The 21,136-nt window shown below is 38.5% G+C and overlaps 2 protein-coding genes across 5 annotated transcripts in view; one reads left to right on the plus strand and one right to left on the minus strand.

The window, feature by feature from the left end:
• The window catches only part of USP50 (ubiquitin specific peptidase 50), a 7,310-nt gene extending 4,769 nt beyond the window's left edge, over positions 1 to 2,541 (plus strand). The window contains exons 3-6 of one of the 2 annotated variants that reach the window (XM_008640046.2): positions 1 to 22; positions 437 to 579; positions 1,673 to 1,802; positions 2,377 to 2,541. The exon at positions 1 to 22 is cut by the window's left edge and continues 206 nt beyond it. In XM_008640046.2, coding sequence (XP_008638268.1) covers positions 1 to 22; positions 437 to 579; positions 1,673 to 1,802; positions 2,377 to 2,541 — 460 coding nt within the window. Of the gene's footprint in view, positions 23 to 436; positions 580 to 1,672; positions 2,126 to 2,376 lie in introns of those variants that run through there. The other variant, XM_017742614.1, reaches the window with a different exon arrangement.
• A 693-nt stretch (positions 2,542 to 3,234) lies between these two features.
• Positions 3,235 to 20,582, minus strand: USP8 (ubiquitin specific peptidase 8). 3 transcript variants are annotated; one of them, XM_008640047.2, is made up of 19 exons: positions 20,393 to 20,582; positions 19,591 to 19,735; positions 19,022 to 19,107; positions 16,365 to 16,509; positions 15,134 to 15,191; positions 14,247 to 14,391; positions 13,823 to 13,985; positions 12,483 to 12,627; positions 12,067 to 12,287; positions 10,320 to 10,934; positions 9,025 to 9,114; positions 8,335 to 8,415; positions 7,678 to 7,940; positions 6,878 to 7,090; positions 6,217 to 6,427; positions 5,649 to 5,885; positions 4,999 to 5,141; positions 4,528 to 4,660; positions 3,235 to 4,315 (listed from the first exon to the last, which is right to left on the minus strand). In XM_008640047.2, exons 1-19 carry the CDS (start codon positions 20,494 to 20,496, stop codon positions 4,130 to 4,132), a joined length of 3,384 nt encoding a protein of 1,127 aa, XP_008638269.1. In that variant the 5' UTR covers positions 20,497 to 20,582; the 3' UTR covers positions 3,235 to 4,129. The 3 variants fall into 3 exon arrangements, with proteins under 3 accessions (XP_008638269.1, XP_017598099.1, XP_017598100.1); XM_017742610.1 differs by lacking the exon at positions 9,025 to 9,114; XM_017742611.1 differs by lacking the exon at positions 19,022 to 19,107 and having other exon boundaries at positions 20,393 to 20,581.
• Positions 20,583 to 21,136: the final 554 nt, after the last annotated feature.

Below are 21,136 nucleotides of genomic sequence, written 5' to 3' on the forward strand. Positions count from 1 at the left end.
TGCGTGCTGGTTTCTGCTCCATGTGGGAGTAGTGGCTTAGACTAATAGGTGTTATTGGAAAGGGGTTTAGTTACTTTGGTCTCCTGGGCACTGATGCATAGTCTTGGATCTGGTCCTTAGGGAAGCGGGATTTCTTTACTGCCCTCAGAACCATGGAGGCTGGTAAGGTTACAGGAGCAATGCTCACAAGTTGCCAAGGGATGAGGGATGTTAGTATCATTTAATAGCAGCCATGAGGGTTTCTTTCACTCATCCAAGTATTTCCCCCTTGGGAGGAGAAAGGAAGCCAATCTTGGCTGCTTTGTCTTGCAAATGTATTTGTAATGCGAGCTCTGAAGAGACCTCTCCCTACAGCAAATCCATCTCTTTGCTTAGCACCTACAGGGGTGGAGGGAGATGTGTTTGATCAAGTGGGTTTTTTTTCCTCCTTTGACAGGACTGCCTGGAATGCTTTTTTCAGCCAGACACACTGACTCGGAATAACCAGATCCACTGCTACTGGTGTGGAGGCAACCAAGATGCAACAGTAAAGGCCTCCATAACCAAGGCACCACAGATCATTATTTTTCACCTAAAGAGGTATAGTCTAAGTGGGGTAGGATATAGTCAGTTCCTGGGTAATGTGAGACATGAAGAACAGTCATTAGTGTTTGCCTGAAACAAATCACTGCAAATAAGTGGGTTTAGTACTTTAGATACCTGAAAGCTAAATGGGGATTTACAGAAATACAGCTGTCAAACATGCAAGCTGCATTCCTGAATTCTTATGCACAGTGTTCTGCCTTACTGTGTACTGCAGCCCACCAAATTTCTCCCTATACTTGGGATCTGCTCTCCAGAGGGAACAAAAACTCCACCAAGCAGTGACTGAGTACAGCCCAGTGCAGTGGCTCATACAGTCCCTGTATGATCCCTGTGAATCAGCTCCTGTGGCGAGTGGGAGAACTTGTGGCTTGGGTTCCAAGAGCAGGAGTGACGTTTTGCTTGCCATTACTGCAGTTGAGACACTCTGGTTTTATCCCTTTACTAAATCAGGCTTAAACAGAGTGGTGCATCTGCAAAGGAGCACCTGGGTTAGCAGACTTCACTAGCCACACATAGCCAGATGCTGAATTTATTCTAAAGAATTTTTTTCTTAACTTTCCACCTGTAAAGAAAACTACTCTGGGGTGATTTGGCTTCCCAGAACGATGTTATCTGAAGTTATTATTTAATTTTCCGTTCAGCATCTGCTTTTCTCAACATTCTCAAAGGACATATGGTCCCCAGCTGCAGCTCTTGGCCACACTGTAAATGTTTAAAAGTGCAGTGATGTACTCAAAGTTACAGAGGGAAGAGGGATGGAGTCTGGCATGAGAGAAGAGCTGTCAATGGCACTGCAGTCTAGTCCAAAATGTTAAGGACACAGAGAGAGTGATGCAAAGATTTGACTTCAGGCTTTGACTGAAGGATCAGGAAGCAAGAGCTTTGCTTTTCTTGCTGGACATCTCATGTGGGTTTAGAGCATTTCCTGTCAGTTTACTGAAACACACAACATTAATAGAGATCTTTCTTTCAAATGCTGGGTAGTCAGTTGTTGGTTTTCCCTCCTCCTAGGAAAGTCAGTTAAGCAACCACCACAATGAAAACAGGAGTTGAGAATCATTTAAAATCGTTCAAAATTTCATTTCAGGTTTGCCTGGCAGGACAAGCACAGAAGGAAACTCTCAACCACTGTCTGCTACCCGTTCAGGGATCTGGATCTCTCTCCCTACTCCACAGTGTCTTGCAACAAAGCAGAGTACAGCTTGTGTGCTGTAGTGGTAAGCTTTGCCTTTCCTGCTTTTATTGGGAATGCCTTGCCTCATGGAGCAGATGAAGCCTGTGTTGGTTTGGACTTCATGTATGATTTATATTTTAATATGTGTTTTGTTGTATGCCTTTTTTTACCTGCCATGGACATAGTCCAGTACCAGTATGTAACTAAAGGAGAGAGAAGTAATTTCCCCTTCTTCCCCAACATCCCAATTTTAAAAGAATGCACTCCTGGCACGTAATGCCTCCTCAGAATAAATTCACAGGCTGATCCTGCATGAATCCTGTTTTTAAATGAGGACATGGCTCACAACAAGTGGGACCCTCTTATAGTGACCTGTATCAGGGCTAATAGTTGGGTTGCAAATGTAATTGCAAAATAAATAAGCATAATCATCATCCATTTACTCTGTTTGAAAGAATTTATTTGAATTAACATCCCCTGCTGTAAGCCAAAAGGGGCTAGAACCCTCTCTCCCATCTTTTCCAAGTGCATACATAAAACGATTGCCAGTTCCTAGCTTTGCCTGTAAGGAGACAGAACAGGACTCTGGTTTTAACAGACTGTGTTGTTTGTTGCAGAACCACGCTGGAGATCTGGATTATGGCCACTACACGGCCTTCTGCAAGCACTCAGTCACCAAACACTGGTACAGCTTTGATGATGCACATGTCACCAAGATCCCAGACTCTGCAGTGCAGGCTGACACAGCTTACCTCCTCTTCTACACCTCCCAAGGCTATTGAGACTCTGTTAGTCCTTGAAAACCAACACTGAGTAGGGCAGCAACTAGAATTCACCAGCAGCATTAACCAACTCCTGGTTCATCAATAAACTAGAGCATGTGCACTACTGGTCAGCTGTTGTGGTCTTTCAGGAAGTGATTCCTAGAAAGGACAGCTACAGCCTCTAAGCCATGAAGGAACGGGCGTCCGCTCCATGTGCACAAGGGCCGAGGGTTGTTTTCCATGACAACCCCCTTGCAGCTCTCAAAGGAACACAGATGTTGAGCATACAGATGCACTCACCTGGAAGTTCTTGTTTTTCTGCTGGTTAAGTATAGTAGGTTGTTCTAAGCTGCCTTTCAGGAACTAACAGAAGGATACCAAAGTGAAAGCACACAACCAGACCAAACTGTGTTTCAGGAGAGAGCAGAGGATGGAGTGACCATTAATATATAAGAAAGAAAAAGGCATTGTTCTACTGCTGTCATTTTTGTTCCTCTAGCACTTCATACTTGTTTGCAGCTTGTAAGCTTCTGGAAAGCAATCAATATTGGTCTTCATTCCATCAGCAAGACAGACACAGACAGGTAAAGCTCAGAATGTAAGATGTAAGACTTTTGAATGCCAGACTAATCAGAAACAGAAAACTAACCCAAATCCAGAGCAGGGAAATAATGTAAGATGCAACTAGAAGAAATTTTTAAACTAATCAGCTCTGTGCAAAATAGTATATATATTTTTTTCATCTGGAGAAACTTGAAACTCTGTGAATATGATTCAGACTGTTATTATGTACAGTCCTGATCATTACATAAGCTGAGAATGAAAAACCAAACCCAAACATACATTTAACAGGATATATTTTTAAATAATTTCTTCATTGTTTTTAATGCATGTGTACATGAAAATTTATATTAAAAAATTAAAAAGGAAAATCTTGTTTGTTTAGAATAACTCTGAAGTGCACAAATATTGACAAAAGCTAACAGAAAAAATAATACAGCTCTGCTTTTTTGTTAAGTAGTGTTGCAATTACTTAGAGCTGGCAAATAAACGCAATCCTCTGAGTTTTAGAGATTCTCACAAAAAGGACAACATTTTATTATATACATAATTCTGATGTGCAAGTATGCAATCAATATGTACACTTACATTCCTAACTGTTTACATCGTTCTAGAGTATTCACAGTAGAATCAAGCTTAAGGTTAGAAATGTGAAAAGGCCATTAACAGTGAAAGAAAAAATAAACCAAGATATGCCTTGGGATTTTAAGACACTTTAAACTACTTGTTAATAGATTTCAGATGACTAAGCTAGAATTTAATTTTGGAGCAGACTAAAAATATAGTTCTTTTTTAAATAAACAGTAATGCAAGTATGCTTGTAAATGGTTTCACAGATGGCAGTATGACCACAAGCGTTACCCATCAGTCTCTGATTGTTAAGCACTGCTACGGGCCCCAGCGAGCCCTGCTGGCAGACACCCTGCTGCAGCCCTCCCACACCTCCAAGTGACTATGTCTGCTGTAGTTTTGCATATTTATATGCATTCCCAGGCCTACTTTGCTCCTGAAGAAAGAAAAACCAGTTTCCTTAACCCGCATTCCTTTACGTGGCCATATCCACTGCTCGCTGTTCATAGGAAGTATAAAAGAGAATGTAAGCAGCTGAGGACTTCACCGAGGATGCTGAGATCTCAGACACTTCATGGTCATCAAACTTAAACCAGCGCTGTTTTGAAGCATTTTTGCAGTAGGCTGTGTAGTGCCCCCCGTCCAGCCCACCGTAATGATTCTGTGAACGTAAGGCAAGAATTAGTGGCCTCAAGAGCTGCCATTTCTTCCCTGGTTGGGAAATAATCTAGAACGTGATACCAATCCTTCTTTCTAGAACACAACTTAGTCTGCAACTAGAACGCAGCCTGGAAACCTGACTGACTCACACAGGCTAGCCTGAGTCCTAGCATAAAGTGCAGCTGCATTTTGAAATGTGACGTGGTTACTCACCGATACTGAGAACAGATTGTATCTCCTCAAGGAAGTCTTTGGACCAATAACATACTGTGACAGGTCAAGAGTTTCCAATGGAAAATCTACAGAAGTTTGAAGCTTTTGTTTCCATCTTCCATCATAGGAAAAGCTAGAGAATTAAAAAGCATCATTAAAAGTTACGGGTTGTTCACAAGCTCTTTAAGAGTATTAAGCATGTTTGTTTTCCCTGGTTTTGACCAGGATGTGATCTCAACTAAAGCCCCTAGTTTGTTAATGCTTGCCCATGTGTCTCCTAGCACAAATAACAAGAGGTCACTTGTAAAAGAAGCATCAGATGAAAATAAAAGTCTTGCAACATTACAACTGCTAATATATCGGTAACTTTCTCCAAGTAAAAATGGTCAGCTATGGCCCTGGAACAATCCAGCTCCATCAAAGCCTGATCATTTCATCCTAAGTAATATTCACCAATCACCATTTCCTTACCGTTTCAAGTGCACAAGAAGAACAGGTGGTAATTTCCAAATTTCTATTTTTTTTGAAGAATCCCTTCGAGTTTTGCAATGGCTACAGTAAAATCTGTTGTTATCAGTGAGCTTTTCTTCTTTGGAGAACAATCTAAGACATTCCTAAAACAAAATGCAGAGATTGTGAATGGCAGGCATTTATGGAAGTATAGTAAAAATGTTTGTTTTCTGTTTGGTTATTAATCTGCATCAGTTAACCTGCATCCTACATTTCACAAAAATGAGGAAAAGTGACTTAAATCTACGTGTGGAAGCAAATTTTTCTGCAGAAATTAATCAGAGTCCTTCAAAATATACAGACAGTATTTTAAATCCACAGAATACTTACATTGTGACCTACCAAAACAACTAATATACATGCTGCTATTGCAGGTATGGTATCTCCATCCTGCTTCTAATTTAAAACTTTTAAGGGATGACCTATTTCTTTAAACTTTAGAAGAATTAAAATATAATGCAGACTCAGATCTGTTCATGTTTTGGGTTAGTGTAAATTAAGCGGAACATTGACCAACTCCTCCAACCAGAGGGTGAGCAGAAGCAGCATCAGAATGGAGTGCCAGAGGAATGTTTTCACTCCAGGAGCTGTTTCTCTCTAGTTGCCCATACCTGCAGAGTACATTTGCTGGAGGAGGCGAGTGGTAATGACAGATACATGAAAGCCTCGAAGGTTCGGGACCTCTTGTGACACGTCAGACACTGCACGGTGGATTTGAACTGGCCTTGGAAGAGTGCCACAATAATGGACTCGTTGAGCTGTTTGTGTTTGTGCCAGGCTATTTCTGCTGCACTCGAGTCGTCAAGGTGATCATTATTTTCTTCCTTGTATCTTTTCCTGTTGTCAGCCTGGAGAGCAGAAATTTAAATACCATAGCAATATATTAACATATATATAAATAAGAAGTCTCATCTATAGGCAAGAGTAAGATTGAATATTTGCAAGAATATTTAAACATGTCAGTGTAGCCATCCAGTTCTTATCTAGTGAGGCTTCTTCTGTGACTCCCTCCAGTACCTTACACTGTTTCATACTGAATTCCTACCTTAATTCTGAATACTCATACTTCTTTCTAAACACGGTTGCAATAACATTATCTTCTTATGGTATAAGAAGGCATTTTAAAAATTTATTTCTCGTGATCATCTGACAGATATATAATTTAAGTGTATTGCTTACTTTATTTAGGTCTTCATGCAAGCCATCCATTAGAAAGAGAAGCAGTTCTTGGGAGTCCTGTTGGCTATATCCTGCAAATTGGTCATTAATCTTCCCAATTGTAATTTTGAAGTCTTTTGGACTGATATATTTATACTGTCCTGCCCATAAAGCTTTCATTATTACACCAAACTCTTCAGCCACTTCACCTTTATGCCCCAGGAAATTTGACCTATATAATAAAAGACAAAAAAAAATTGGAGCCATTCAAGTAACTGGTTTTTAATATAAATGTTTTTAATTTAAGGCATAATCCCAATTCTAAAATAGTTTCTTTAGACTAAGGAAAACTGGCTGTTAGACTGAGTTAAATTTTCATCTATGTCAGCACTGTAGTTTGGTTCCATATTCAAGATGGAAGGTACAGTTGTTTTCAGCATGTTTTGTAAACTGCTTGAATATTCATTTTGGTTTTAGGAGACTCTAGTACCCATGTATTTATGAATGTGGTGACCATAATTTAACTATCATTGTCCAGTAAAACCTATTTAGTAGACCACATAAACTTTGAAAATGTTAAGACACCTAAAAGTTACTATTTGTCTCCTACTTAAAAAAACAAACACTCCACTAAGTGATCTTCTTGCATTGGCAAGTATAAAGGCAGATGAGAGATTGTTACCTGTTAATATCAGCTTGATACAAGTTCCTGTTGAAATACTCAGCCAGGTGAGGTGCATTGCACAGACACTGTAATATGGAATTCATGTAGCAAGTGTTCCCTAGATTACGAAGTCCTGTCAGAGCTGGTCCTGATCCCCCAAACACAGGATTAAGATTCCGAATCTGCGATGCAGAGAGTCTGGAAATTTCTGCTTTAGTGTAACAGGCAGGTCTATAAGCAAGAAATTATTTTTAGGAGTCTCAAACTTGACAAGGTTGTGCATATAAACCAACAGACACCCCACCTCACCCCACCACCCACAGGGATGGGACGATCCTGGCACCAAATACCATCATTTAGGGTATTCAAAACCAGCCAATGCAATAGTGAGAAATCCATATACACTGGTCTATGATGAGGCTGAGTTTCAGGCACCATCACTTGTGAGATTCATGGGGTTTTTTTTGCTTTATTTCTTTAATTCACAGATGAGGAATACAGTTTAAAATCTGAAAACTTGGCTTTTCACACTGTTAGAAGATAGTCATTTAGTATGTTAATACAAATAACAGAACTTAAAGCAACTGTCATCCAATTAATAGACTGTGACCTCTGAAATTCCTGCTAATACATAACTATTATATTGATTTCTCAAAGATAACTGCTCTATACATTGAACTTTCAGCAATGAAATTTCAGTCTAGTACTCTTGCATCCTTTCAAACCCACTTAGGAAATATTAATGAATCAGTTGGTTAAACACAAAGTCCTATGCGCTGTCATACTGCCTGAGTTGTGATCTAACTTATCAAACATACTTATTGTCACGATTGACTGCAGGAGTGACAGGAATTCTTTTCTTCTCTTCCTCCTGAATGGCTTGGGTTATATCTGGGGAAGAGTAGGAGCGCTTCAGCTTGGAGTGTTCTCTCTCCCGTTCAACAGTCACCTTTGGCTTGGCTTTCCGAGTTGGAGGGGTTGATGGAGGAGTGGACGAAGGAGCCATTTCTGGTGGGTACATCTGAACAGTGTTCGTTGGCGAGTGATAGTAACGATAGGTTCCAGTGATATCATCCAGGAACTTGGGGAAAAAAACCCAAATAGCTTCAAACCCAAGTGAAAATCCATCATTAACTTACCTATTTATAAATTACTATGAGAACAGCAAGTGAGTTTTTCAGACATTGGGATGTTAACAGTTGTGACTGGCCTCAATGTTCAATGGATTCAATTTAGTAGAAGGGAGCACTTTCACCGAAATGCCTATTAAACAGCAACTACTTAATACCAGGAACAGCAGATGAACTGTCCTAGTTTCATTACAAATAATATTAAAATTCAGAAAGTAACTGTGTGAAAGTTAAAGGGGAGTAAAAAAATAATGAAACAAGATCTAACTTAGAAATAAGACACAGGACAAATGCAGGACAAAACTACAAAAGACAATTTGATTTTCATATCAGAAGAGGAGTTACCTTTACCCAACCTGCAGGCAGCCCTGGGACTATCCTTCCCATTTCCTCACTTCGTGCTCTCATTAATGGCTCCCGCTGGGACTAATAAACAAAGAGAAAAGTAAGGTATGTACAGTTACCTATGCAGAGCAACAAGCTGCCTGTGACTTCTCTATGGAGTTAGATGATTCAGTGCAAACAGTACAATAAATCCTTGATTACAGACAGAAATACAATGTATTGTAATGGTAATTTAGTATTTTCTATCACTCAATCTAAATAAAACCCATTTGTTGACACATTCCAGAAAAAAACAAAAAACAAACCAACCATTCAGTCTCATTAAAGTCTCAAAACTTTTTTTTCCCTGGAGAATCAGGAAATAATAGGAGTATGTGCTTCTGTTAAACACATATGGCTGAGCTTTTTTCCCTCTCAAAGTAGCACTTGAAGGTGTAGGCATGAGATGACAAATGCATGGAGAATGCTGGTTAATGCCACCAGAATCACATCAAGACTTCTAATGAAAGGTTCAAGTATTTTTTCATATAAATATGACAAATGAAAAAAAGCAAATGAACACTGTAAACATGGCATAGTCTTTTCTTAAGATGATGACTTTAAAAATGGCAATGAGGTGGAATTTAACATAATAATCATAAAGCATCTGTGCTTGATTATTTTGGCTACATACAATACATTTGTATTTACTTTAAGTGTTTCAGTATCTTGTTCAGAATCCTCTCTAAGGGGTCCTGGCTTTTGAGCTCCACTGTCTGGTTGTCCTTTAACCCCCGTTTGCTGCAAAAGATTTTGAGAGAAGGCTTCAATTTCCATCTGGCATGTCAGTAAAGAATGCTGATAAAGCAGAGTTATACTTTCTTTTTTGGTTGTTAAATGCATGTACCACAACAAAGTGGTTAAAGCAGGTAAAAGTTTTTATTCTTTCTATATACTATAGGCAATTCACTGGAATAGTTTTTGAAACTGAATGTTGTATTGCAATTTGTTCAGAAATAAAGTGCTGAAGTTTCACTATTTTCCACCCTAAAAGTTGTGGGGTTTACAATTTGTTGTTAAATTTCAGGCTTTTTTTCCCTTTTACTCCTGACTGGTCAAACCTCTCCATGGAAAAGGCAAACAGTGAAGCCAACATGAATTTGATCACAGGCCATCATTTTGGGATTATGTGAAGTTGCTCTGTCACTCAAAAGCTCATGAATGACTGTGCTAAGTTTGCACAGGAAGATTTATTCTGGCTTTCTTTTGCATTTGGATTAAACAAGCATCAGAATTTGATCAAATAACAACTGCAATTAGAAAAGCAGAGAAAAATATCCTAATGCATGTTCTTGAGAAGTGCTTTTAAAGACATCTGTTCCATTGTTAACTCAGCTTCACAAGTGGCTCCTGTTTTATGATCAGATGATTTGTACATTGAGAAATTTTGCAATTTTTTTCAAGAATGAGGAAAGAAAGAACTGTGACACTCCTCCCTTCCCCCCAAGATCTGGAACTGGACCATTTTCAGCAAAAATCCTAGATGAGAGTGTTGCTTTGCTCCTGTGCCAGGCTACAAAATCCTGTTCTGTCAGCTTTGCTACAGCTGGGGGCACTAAAGGGTTCCTTATGACACCATTGTGTCCCTAACATCACACACAGCACCGAGCTGGTACAAGAGATAAAATACCACCAGGCTTCTATTTTTGAAACAGAGGGTTGCAGTCTATGAACCATCATCCCTTCTAGCTCCATGTGAGTGGGAAGTTTTATTATCCTGTGGGGATTTCATGCTGCCCACCTACAAGAAAGAAACAAGCTTGTCTTGGAAAAAAAAAAATCTATTTGTGTCTTGGTTTTAACTCTCTCCTCTACTTTTATGTAAAAAACGGTCTAAATAAACATCCAATTATGTATTTCAAATTTCTAGATTAAATCTAGACTATTCAGGATGATTTAAGTGCATAACTACTTCACATTTGACAATTATTTTCTTTTTTACTAACCTTGCCTGGAACAGTCACAAAGGTCTGAGATGCATCACCCAGTGCCCGTTTCTGTGTTTCTGGTGTTCCCTTTTCTCTTTCTTCCATGGATATTTTGTCAAACTCAATCCTTTTTGCACCAATGTTTTCTGGTTCATTTTTATTCTGCTTTTTTGCTTCTACTGCTTCTCTGTGTGCTCTTTCTTGTTCTTTTTCCTCCTGTTCTCTTTTTATTTGTTCATCCCTCTCCTTCTGCTCTCTGTCCTCTTTGGATTGCTGTAGCTTTTCTTTGTGTTCCTTTTCCTTCTGTTCTTCTTTTGCTTTTTGTTCTTGTTTTTCTTTTTCTTTTCGTTCTTGTTCCTCTTTTTCTCTCTTGAGCCTCTCTTTCTGTTCCTGTTGTTGCCTCTCCCGCAGTTCCTTTTCCCTCCTGTTTTTCTCCAACAAAGCAGCAGTTTCCGCATGGACCCGGCTTTTTTCTTCTTCTGTCAGAGCACTCCTTGCATCACGCACGGGCTTTGTGGAGCGGTCTGGAACTATTCTTCCATTCTCACCAGACTGGCTGTCACTGACTGTACTTGGAGGCTTTGCTCTGTTATCATCAAGGATTTTTAGTGAAGGCTTTTTAGTACGATCCACCTGTAACACAGGGGCAGAACACAGAGTGTAGAACAACAATTCGCCACAGCTACTGCTGCTCCCTTAGCTAAGCTCTTCCTAAGTGAGGTTTATAAGAGAATAAAGATGATATGCAGTTGACTTCTGCCAGAGAGAGTGATGTTTCAATTTCATTGAATCTGCTCATTCAAACTGCTTGTTAGTAAAATTAGGTACTCATTCCAGATGTGAACTAATAAACAAGCCCTAGAGAACTGTAAGGACAGCGTTATGCACTGATTACCACAACCCTTCATTTCCGAACTTTCAAAGATGAACATCTTAGGGCAATCAGGCAGCCTAATTTGGGCTTGGCTCTCTCAATCATGTGACAAAGCACATGCTTAAGGCAGATCTGCTTGATGGGAAGGGGTATTTAAGAATGGCTTATGTTCAGATCTAGGACAGTAAGTTGTTTTTGATACTGAAGTGAATGGTCTGAAGAAATAAAAGCTCATCTGGTCCAGGGACAAACAGAAATAAGGTCTTTAAGGGTCTCTTGAATGAAATCTATATTAAAAGCTGTATCTAGAAGGGTAAAAGTGGAGAGCTTTTAGACTTGTCTCCTAGGGAAAGTATTATTTTAGTGTAAGAACTCTACAAAGCTGTCTTTACGAAGTTTTATTCACGTAAAAGGAAGAAACAAATTCCTATACTTTCACTACTGGGCCAAGAGTGACAAAGCACCTAAATATTTTATTATTTGAAGGAAGATACCGTGACTGGAAATCAGACCTGTGGAATAACCAAGATAAGCCACGGCTTAACTGTCCTCTCTGTATTTCATCTCATGTGCTTTAACTAGAAAGCTTGCTTATAAACTTTCTGAATTAATGATCAATTGCTGTTCTTAAATTTCTCATGTGCTCATGCAGAAACATTAATGAGAAGTTCTGCTATTCTGTTAAGTGTATTTAGTTTCATAGAATTCTGTAGATCAGTTACCACAACTCCACAGACCACCAATAGTCTCTGTACCAATATACTTGTGTACAAGGCTTAAACAAATGTATTGAGTATGTTTGCTTGTGGATTTGGAGTTCTGGGTGTGGTGGGTCTCTAACAGATTAACTATTTACTAACTGAAAAAAAGGAACAGGTAAAAAAAGCTTACCTCAGGGATACTTCTTGTGCTCAACACTGGATTAACTACAAATGAACTGTCAGATTTGGGAACAGCAGCATCCTGTATGTTTGGTTTATTAAGTGATTTTAATCTCTCTTCCAAATTATCTCCCATTTCTTCATTTTCAATTGTTTCTGTTGGACATGGCTTTACAGCAACAACAGGTGGCACAGGAGCTGGCTCTTCCAGAGATGGATATGTAAAATCCACTGCAGAAGGGGGAGAATGGGAGGGAACTGTAAGAGAGTTCTCAAAACAAAACTACAAAAGCAAAATATACGTCCACATTCCAACCCAAAATTTAGTTTTTAGCCAGAGCAAGACTTTCCTAAAAACACCTGAATGAATTAAGGACTCATCCAATAACTACAAATGCTTGGTGGGGTGTCATCCTTTATACTTACAAGAAACAGTCACTGCTTCAGTCCTGCCATGTTGGGGTGGAGTTACTCTAGCATTTGTTGTATACTGGGGAAAACAAAGGAGCCAGTTTTCATAACCTCCCTCTAGAATTAAAGGCTCATTCTGCAGTATGGTTTTGCTTTCCCACTGTATGGAGAAAAAAAAGTTTAAAGTTAATTGATTTTTAAAAATAGAAAGGAAACTTTTACAGCTTCATAGTGTTGTTGAAATTTCTGTGCGTAGTCATTAAATTGAGAGATTGTTTTTGAGATTTTTAAACAAGAATTAAAGAGGTTGCAAAAATATGGATCCTCTTGGTGTTTGGAGAATAACCAGCACAGTTGGGTTCCTGGCTCTGCCTGCAACAGGGTGTGAATATTTCCAGTACAGAAAGAACCACTTACTGCTACTTCATATAACAATCCTCCATGCAGAAAAGTATTTTTATTACAATATTTGCTTCAGTTTCTTATCTGGTATGTTTGCTGAGGAATTAGTGATTTAGAAAGCATAATACTAACTTTTTGAAACCCCTTGAGAGTTCAGGCTTCAGACTGCCCTCCTCCTGATGTCCTCAGTATGAGTACATGAACAAGACACAGGGTTTAGAAAATATTTGGTAAAGCAATAAACAGGGAGAACTGCCTGAGCTATCTCTAACCCCAGTCCTGAATGCCAAGGTAACAAAGATTTGCAGTCCTTCACAAGAACCACCTCTATTAGAGAGGAGGGACAACACAGCCATACTGAGACTGACTTGAAAATGTTGGGCATTTGCTCACTGTGGAGTCTATAAGCTTCCTGCACTGATGAAACTCAAATTTAAATTAATGTTTATCTAGAAGTTATATTCAATCATGCAGAAAAGTTAACCATGCTCAAAATATTTCTGGAGCCTCCTTCAGTGAAGCCCCTCCATTGTAGGAAGGACCTGGCTGATAGGACTACAAAGCAGCTGCCCTTCTTTGCCTGCCTGAGCAGGTGGCCAGTCAGCTCCGAGGGATAAGGAATTACTTTTGCTAGTACAGGATAGAGGGTGACTGTTTCTGGGAAAGGGTACTCAAAGTACTTTCCCAAATAACTTTGTCAGCAAAGAACTCTAAGTTGATGAGCTGGTTGTTGAGGAGGTGAGTTGAATCATTCTGCTGTTTACCTATTTAATAAATGGTACTTTACTAGAGTACAATGTGAAACTTCAAACTACACTTCTGCTACCAAAACAAGCAGGCTTTGAAAATTCAACCAGCCATTAAGGCCTCCATATACTTTGTAAATAGAGGTGCTTCAAGACCTTATTTACTAAGATGAATTAATAAATGAATTAAAATACGAAATTGCCAACCTTAAAAAGTGCATCTTTCAGGCTCTGAAGAGTTGTTCCCAGCTTTAAGTCTTCAGCAGTACTAAACCAGTCTAGCAGTATAACATAATGAAACTGTCCTCTCCTCTTCCATGGATCTCTAGAATCCTCTGGGAGTCTAGCTTCAATCAGATTAGCAGTATCTCTGAAAGGTATTAACATGCATTTAAGGATTCATGTACAAGTAACATTTTGTCCAACAATATGTAATCCATAGATGTTTATGTGCTTGGATAAAATAAATATGCATTGTCTTGAAGTCAGTACATGCAAGAACAGAGCTGTGCAGATACCTCTCACTCACTGGTACACAGCAGGGATTCTGACACTAGGTGTACAAGCTTTTAAAAGCATATAATTTTTTAGAAAATTAAATATTTCACTATCATTTAACATCATTTCATACCCAGGATGGATAGCTTCTTCTGGGACGCTGATGGATTTTGGAATACAGGATTCCTGATAATCCTTCAATCTTCGAGCATCCATTATAAGCAATTCAGTATTTTTGTCTGACATCATTGCAAACAGTTTCTCAGGTGTGACTGCTCCTTGAAAGAGAGAAGCAATTACAGGTAAGAAGCTACATTATAAATGAAGATAGCTATGAATGGCTATGGTATCTGACTGGTGCAATCAAGACTGCAAAGTGATGAAACAGAACTAAGAAGTCCCACAAAGTCATGGAGGTGAGACATTACAGAATAAACAGTGTCAACCTTTTCCTCCCACTGCTGTAGTGATCAGCACCTGATCTGTTCAATTAGACAATACTGAATATTTCAGTGATAAACAAGTTTAACGTATTGTGGTCTCATTTAAATCAAGCTATATAGGCAAGCATTTGTGAACTACATGCTGCAGATGTTCCTCTTAAGAACTCTAAAGAACATTTTCACATACTTAGTACAAGAACAAAAAGCAAAAGGTTGTGAGGGGAGAGGAAAAATTTCGTATCTAACTGAGTAAGCTGTCATACTTCAGCCTTGCATATGAGCTGTAGAGCTGTTTTTATTTTCTAACCTGACCACTTCAGGGCTAGTTCAACTTTAGTTACTGAACAGCTGAAAAACTAACTACAGCCTTCTAAGTTTATGAGAAGTAATGAAGGCTTTAATACAGAGTTTAATTAATTAATGATTAATTTGTTATAACTGAAATGCAGGATACTAGAATTTCATCAAACTATTTTAACTGTGAAATAACTCCTGAGAAGAAGTGCAGCTGTGAGGTGATTAGTGCACGGGCATACAGAAACCTTTTTCACATGTGTGTGAGCATTGCATCTCTTACCACTCAGGCTATCAGACTGATCCTTTCTTTCCAGTGAATGCTTCGTCTCACCATTAATCTGTGTTATAAGGCGAAAAAAAAAAAAAAAAGTTTAATATGGAATACTCAGAACCAAGCTGGCCAACAGACAATGACTCTCACTGAGCCTGAAGGAAACTGGTCAGACAGTTAACCCACAGGGAAGAAACACAGCACAAGGGAGCTGCTGCTGATGTGTTGACAAATGTACTCGAAGAGTACCAAGGCTGCTGCCCTGCTGTCCTGGGTTGCAGTGTATTCTATTACCATCCCCATCAGCTGTTGAAATCAGGTGGGGCAGTGTTTCCTTGCCTCCTCCCCCCAGACTATCTTGCTGTTAATTGCCCATCATTGTCCTGCCGACTGACTCAGAGATAACTCCCTCCGGACCATCTTCTGTTAATGAGCCTAATCAACACTTGGCCTCATGACTCATTACCCCATTGTGAGATGCTCTACCTAGAGGGAGGAACCAAGCATCCCATCGAACACCAGAGACAACCATTCCCACTGGATTTCCAGAGGGCAGGAGCTACACAGCCACCACTGGACCTCCTGAGGAAGAGCAGACCCCTTTTCTACAGGATCACTGCTTCAGAGGACTGCAGCCACCATTCGACCAGACTGCTACAACAGGGAGTCAGGTTCTATCTTGACTCTGTCAGTTTGAACCACTGTTCTCTTTTTTTTTTTTTTCCCCCTTTTCTTTAATTTCCCCAATAAATTGTTATTCTGACTTGGTGCCTCCCACTGGTTTGTTCTCAAACTAGTACACCTGCCTAGACATAAAATAGTTAAAAAAGTAATACAGCCTAGGACACCATCATCTACAAGAAGAAATTCTTGAAGTATTTGTAGAGAAATAAGCGTTTCCACACTACTGCTAAAAAGTCAACCTTCTCCTAAAATGGAGACATGTTATTCTTAATATCAGTTTATCACCATTACCTTGGGTTTCTTGCACATGATAATTCTAGCATAAAACAGAATTTGACTTTACCATAAAGTTCAGTCTATCTTATACAAGACTTGGAGGCTGGTAGGACTTCACATATTCCAAAGAAATGTCAAAGAAGGGGTACAGAGAGTGTAAGTTAATTCAAAAAACCCCACCTTGATTCTGAACTGGAAATAGCTACTAGGGGAGACCAAATTCTAGATTGAAACTACACATTTAGACTGAATTAGAGAGTTTGTAAGCATCTTCACTTACCCTTTGGCTTTTTCCTTTGGAATCCACAGCACTTTCTGAGGAGTTTTTGGCTGAGCTCTTTCCATCATCTTTTGGTTCTTGCTTTTTCTGCAGCTCTTGTCTGTCCCTCTCTTCAAGTTTTTTCCGAACTTCAGCTTCCTCATATCTGTTGGGGGAAAAAAGTGCCTTTTTTTCAATATTATGTTTTTGCTTAACCTTAGATTACTAATATCAAAGTCATTAAGTCTTCAGGCAGAAATTTTAAAGGACGTATTTAGAGTTTTAGGAAGTTAAAAGTATTGTCAGTTTTTGTATTCCAACAAACTCTGTTTTGCTTCCTAACCACATGGTCTTATTTCTCCCACTTTTGGGTTCGTTTTCTTACTGTTAAATCCTGGTTTGAATCCTATTTCATAGCCACTGATTGTAAGGCTAATTTTTTTCTCTAAACCTGAGGTCATGCTTAGCTATGGTATCTCTAAATGCTTTTCATTTTCCAAAGAATAGGGTAGGTACTGGTTACTTACAGGTAAGCTCCAATATATTACAGCAGTCGTCCCAGGTATTTTTTATTTTGCAGTGGAGCCAGTGAGGAGTAAGTTAGCTCAGTGACCTAAATTTACTTTTTTCTGAGAAGCTGGATCAGAACTATTTATACAGTAGTCCCCTTCAGAATGTAAGTTGACTCCATAAATCCATTATGTGCTCACATGTGTGCCTGGTGCTTGTTTCAAACACTGGGCCTACTGGGAAGCCAATGCAAGGACTGTGAATGCTCAGGAGTTTTGGGGGACTGAGGTTTTGCATACAGCTGTCCTTTTCATAAAGCCTCAGACTTGAAAATTACCCTCCCAGCCTTCTGCCACTGGAAGGACAATCACGGTATTGTAAGCCAGTGATCTCCAGACTACTCTTTTTAGATCACCCACTGGAGGTGTGTATAGTATTCACTTCTGTTTAATACAGCTGAGAAGTTTAGGGGTTACAAGTACCATAAAACAAAAAAAGAATGTTTGACCTAACAATTTGGATGACTGGGCTGTGTTAGTAAGTGCTCATTTTAACCAGATGTTGCGTAATGAGGGTTAAAATACCAATGACAATACAGCTGCATTTCAGTTCAAAAGTACTGTGTTAATAAACTAGATCATTAAATCAAATTCCACCTCCAAGTCTACTGCATTAATTGCCTACTAAGAGGGAGGAGACAGCATGCCTATAATTTTATTTTTTAAACAGGCTTCTTGATTTGGCAAAGGTGTTGTAAGTTAGAAATGAGCATTTTGTTCCCACTTGGCATTAATGACACTAAAGCATATTTCAGATTTTAGTTTGATTTGGTCAATATGAAATATTTACCCATCAATTTCCCATTTATACTTCTGAAACACATAGCAGGTCATTCATGTAGGTATTCTTGCCCCTATACAAGTGGTGTTTCAGCAGCTCCACTTTTAGTTAACAATTAACATTCAAACTATTTGCTGACCTACTGCCTGGGGAAGAAATTATACAAATAATTTCCTTGAAACTACTTCTGTAGTTACACAGGAGTCATGTTTCATTTCTATTACCTTTGAATATGTACGCATTTTGCCAGAGCAGTTAAAAGTTACTGTGTCAACTTCAAAACTCTGTTCCTTTCATAAAAAGACATAAGCCATTTAAACAAGTCTCTACGTTTTGGGTTTCTCTGATTCTATCAATGTTTACTCTTAGAGTGAATTTGTAGCTCTGTTGAATTGTAAGACTCACCTAAAGAAAGAAAATCTGAAGATTGTTTCATACACAGTATCATGAGACGTCTTTGTGAAGTCCCTCTTTACATACATGTAACTACACTCATGGTTCACCTAAACTGACTTTATAGATTTAGCACTTTGGAGGGCATAAAATATGCTTTCATAAGAATACTTGGGAGGGGTGGGGTGGGACATGACACTTGTGAAGGGAAATGTGCCCAGCTGCAGAGAGAGTTAAAAGAGTGAGAAAGAGTCACTAAGGATGCAAGAAGCAGAGAAGGCTGGAAGTAAAAAGTACTGTGCCAAATATCACCTAAAGATAGACCCTACCTTACAACTTCTGACTAACACAATTTCATGGCTTGTGGCACAAAGACATAACTTGACAGCTGTCAATCAGGTACCCAAAAGCCCATTAGCATCTGCTCATTTACATACTGGCAGAACTGTGCATTCCATATACATGGATGCAAGTGGCAGAGAAAAGGTGTGGCTAAAGAATCAAAACCTGGCATTTCTTAGTGTAAACTACATCCAGACTAGGAGAACTTTTTAACATATCTGATTATTAGGAACATTCATTAATATATTTGGGTTCAGATGACCTTATGATTAAAAGGTTGAGGAGGAAATTGCTCTTCAGACCTTGTGGTTTCTTTTTATTAGTCAATAAACAAAAAACACTGTCAATAAACCAAAGTTACCAGGAATTAGCACACAATACATAAAGTGACAAGTTATTGGTGTGTGTGGCAATGAAAATTATCTCTAGTAAAAGACTTCTGGGAACAAATTTAAGCTTTTAAGAGTTTCAGGTACCTATGGTTTACTCAAGTGCAACTGCTTACTACTAAATGGTATGAACACCTGCACTTGGCACAGGTACAGGCTCCAGGTATTAGGAACAATGTCTTAGCCATCAACTGTATTACATACCTGAGTTTAAGGCTGTCTGACAGAATTTCAGCTTCATCAAGAGCTTTTTTTAAATTTGTAGGTCCCAGAATTGAATGAAAATAATCCTAAAATGACAAGCATCACATCACATAGATATATAGTTTAACAGTGCCTACTTCTATGCATGTCAAGAGTCACTAATGTATGGAGAGTTGGTATTATAATGAAATAATGCCAACAAAAGGAACTGGTTTGAATCAAAGTATTTTCCTTTCAAACATGAGTTTGTAAGTAAAATTGTTTTATAGCACTAATAAATAAAGACTAGGCAAGGCAACTTCACCAAAACAGTCTGACTGGGAAAAATTATGGGAATACTTTTCCAGGAAAAAATATTCACAGATCTGACAATTTATATAGTTCATACATTAAAAGAAAATTGAAAATACAGTTAACACCAGACTTGTTAAAAAACAGGAAAGAAAAAATAGCATCGTGAGACAGTTCACCTAATACCAGTGTGATCCTCTGAATGTGTATTAGTGTAATTCTCTCTACTTCTCATACTTTGACCAATGCAGAAGAGATTAGTCAGAAAGCTTTTATACCTGTTGCTGCTTAAAATCAGGTCTCTTTCTAATAAGGTTATAGACAGCTGCATATTTCATATACAGGATGTAAGCTTTTTCTTCATCTCCGTCCAATCTGCTTTCCTCTGCTGCCTTGAAAATCTTAAGGGCACTCTGCACATAACTGAAACCAAGAGAAGAGGAGTAAAGCACATGATTGTTGACTTGTCCTCAAACACCTTTTCATTACAAGATGCCATCTTAAGTGTTTACAGACTTCACCCATATATTAAGCATTTGATTTTACCACCTTAATGTAAAGCTTTCATTAAATATGAATTGCAATCATGTTCCTCCACATAATGTTTATCCTTGCTAGTTTGTTTACCAGCCTTATTTAAAATCATCCATAATTAAATACCATCGTGAGATATGGAAAAAGGTACTGTTCCCTTCTAAGAATAACTTTTTTTTTCTAGGAAAAAGTAATTTATAGTAAGAAAAAATTGAATCATTGATTGTCTAAAAATACTAGAGGCAAAGCATTCAGACACTTGCTAAAGGCTTTATCATTTTTACGGATTTGCATTTATGTAGCCTTTCCTTGAAGTATGTGGATTTTCACAGGCACTGTGCTCTAAGTCATGTTTTGGCAGTATGCTAAGTGACCTTCTGAAGGCAGTAAGCATATCCAGTGTGACAGTTGAGATCCATACCTAGGACTGTCGAAGATTTTATATCTTGCAGAAATAATGGAGGAAATTTAGATCCACAACAAGTTTGTTCTGGATCCACTAATATTTTAAACATTAATTCAAAATCAATTGTAACATATATATACCTTTTTGTACTTGTCTTTTCAGGTTTTACTTCTGTCTTCTTGTTGAGATCTTTCAAGGAAGTAGAGAGATATAGCTCCTTAGGTACAGATGCCACAGCAGGCATGTTAATGTTGTTACTTATGTCCTTTCTAGGATGTTACAACTTCTTAGAAGTCTCTATCAATATTTTCCTGGAAGAGGAAAAAAGGGTAGGAAGAGCCTAATTACATTCCAATTACTTTTAATACAGTAGTTATAGTTGCCTGTGTGGGTTTATTACCTAACTTATCACACCTTATGTGAGCTGGCAAACAGAGTGTCTGAACAATTAACAGTATAAATTAATCCTCCCAAAGTGACAGAATTATTTAAAATCACTTTAGGTAATTTACCAAGAACATCCAGCAATATGTTGCTAACAGAAGAATAAAGAAAGAAAAAGCTGACTCAAGAATGCTTAAATCATCATATCCAGCAAATTTATTCTACTGAAATGCCAACAAGCATACTATCAGAAATTAGCTGACTTGTCTGTACTCTGCAAATACGCACTACCCCTTGGAAAATTTACTTCTAATGTCTTGCTAAGAGATAAGCTGAGAACAGGAAGGCTGCTACCATTTAAAGTCAACTTGAAATTTCTTGGACATCCTGTAGGTCTTCAACTCCTTGGTGGCATTGACTTTGTGCTTTCATTTGAAAGTGCTCTGCAGGTAGCCATGAAATAGTTGAGCAGAGTTTGGTCACAAGGGACTATTACATCA

This window comes from Corvus brachyrhynchos, unplaced genomic scaffold (genome assembly GCF_000691975.1).
Source record: "Corvus brachyrhynchos isolate BGI_N302 unplaced genomic scaffold, ASM69197v1 scaffold97, whole genome shotgun sequence".
NCBI classification, from domain to species: Eukaryota; Metazoa; Chordata; class Aves; order Passeriformes; family Corvidae; genus Corvus; species Corvus brachyrhynchos.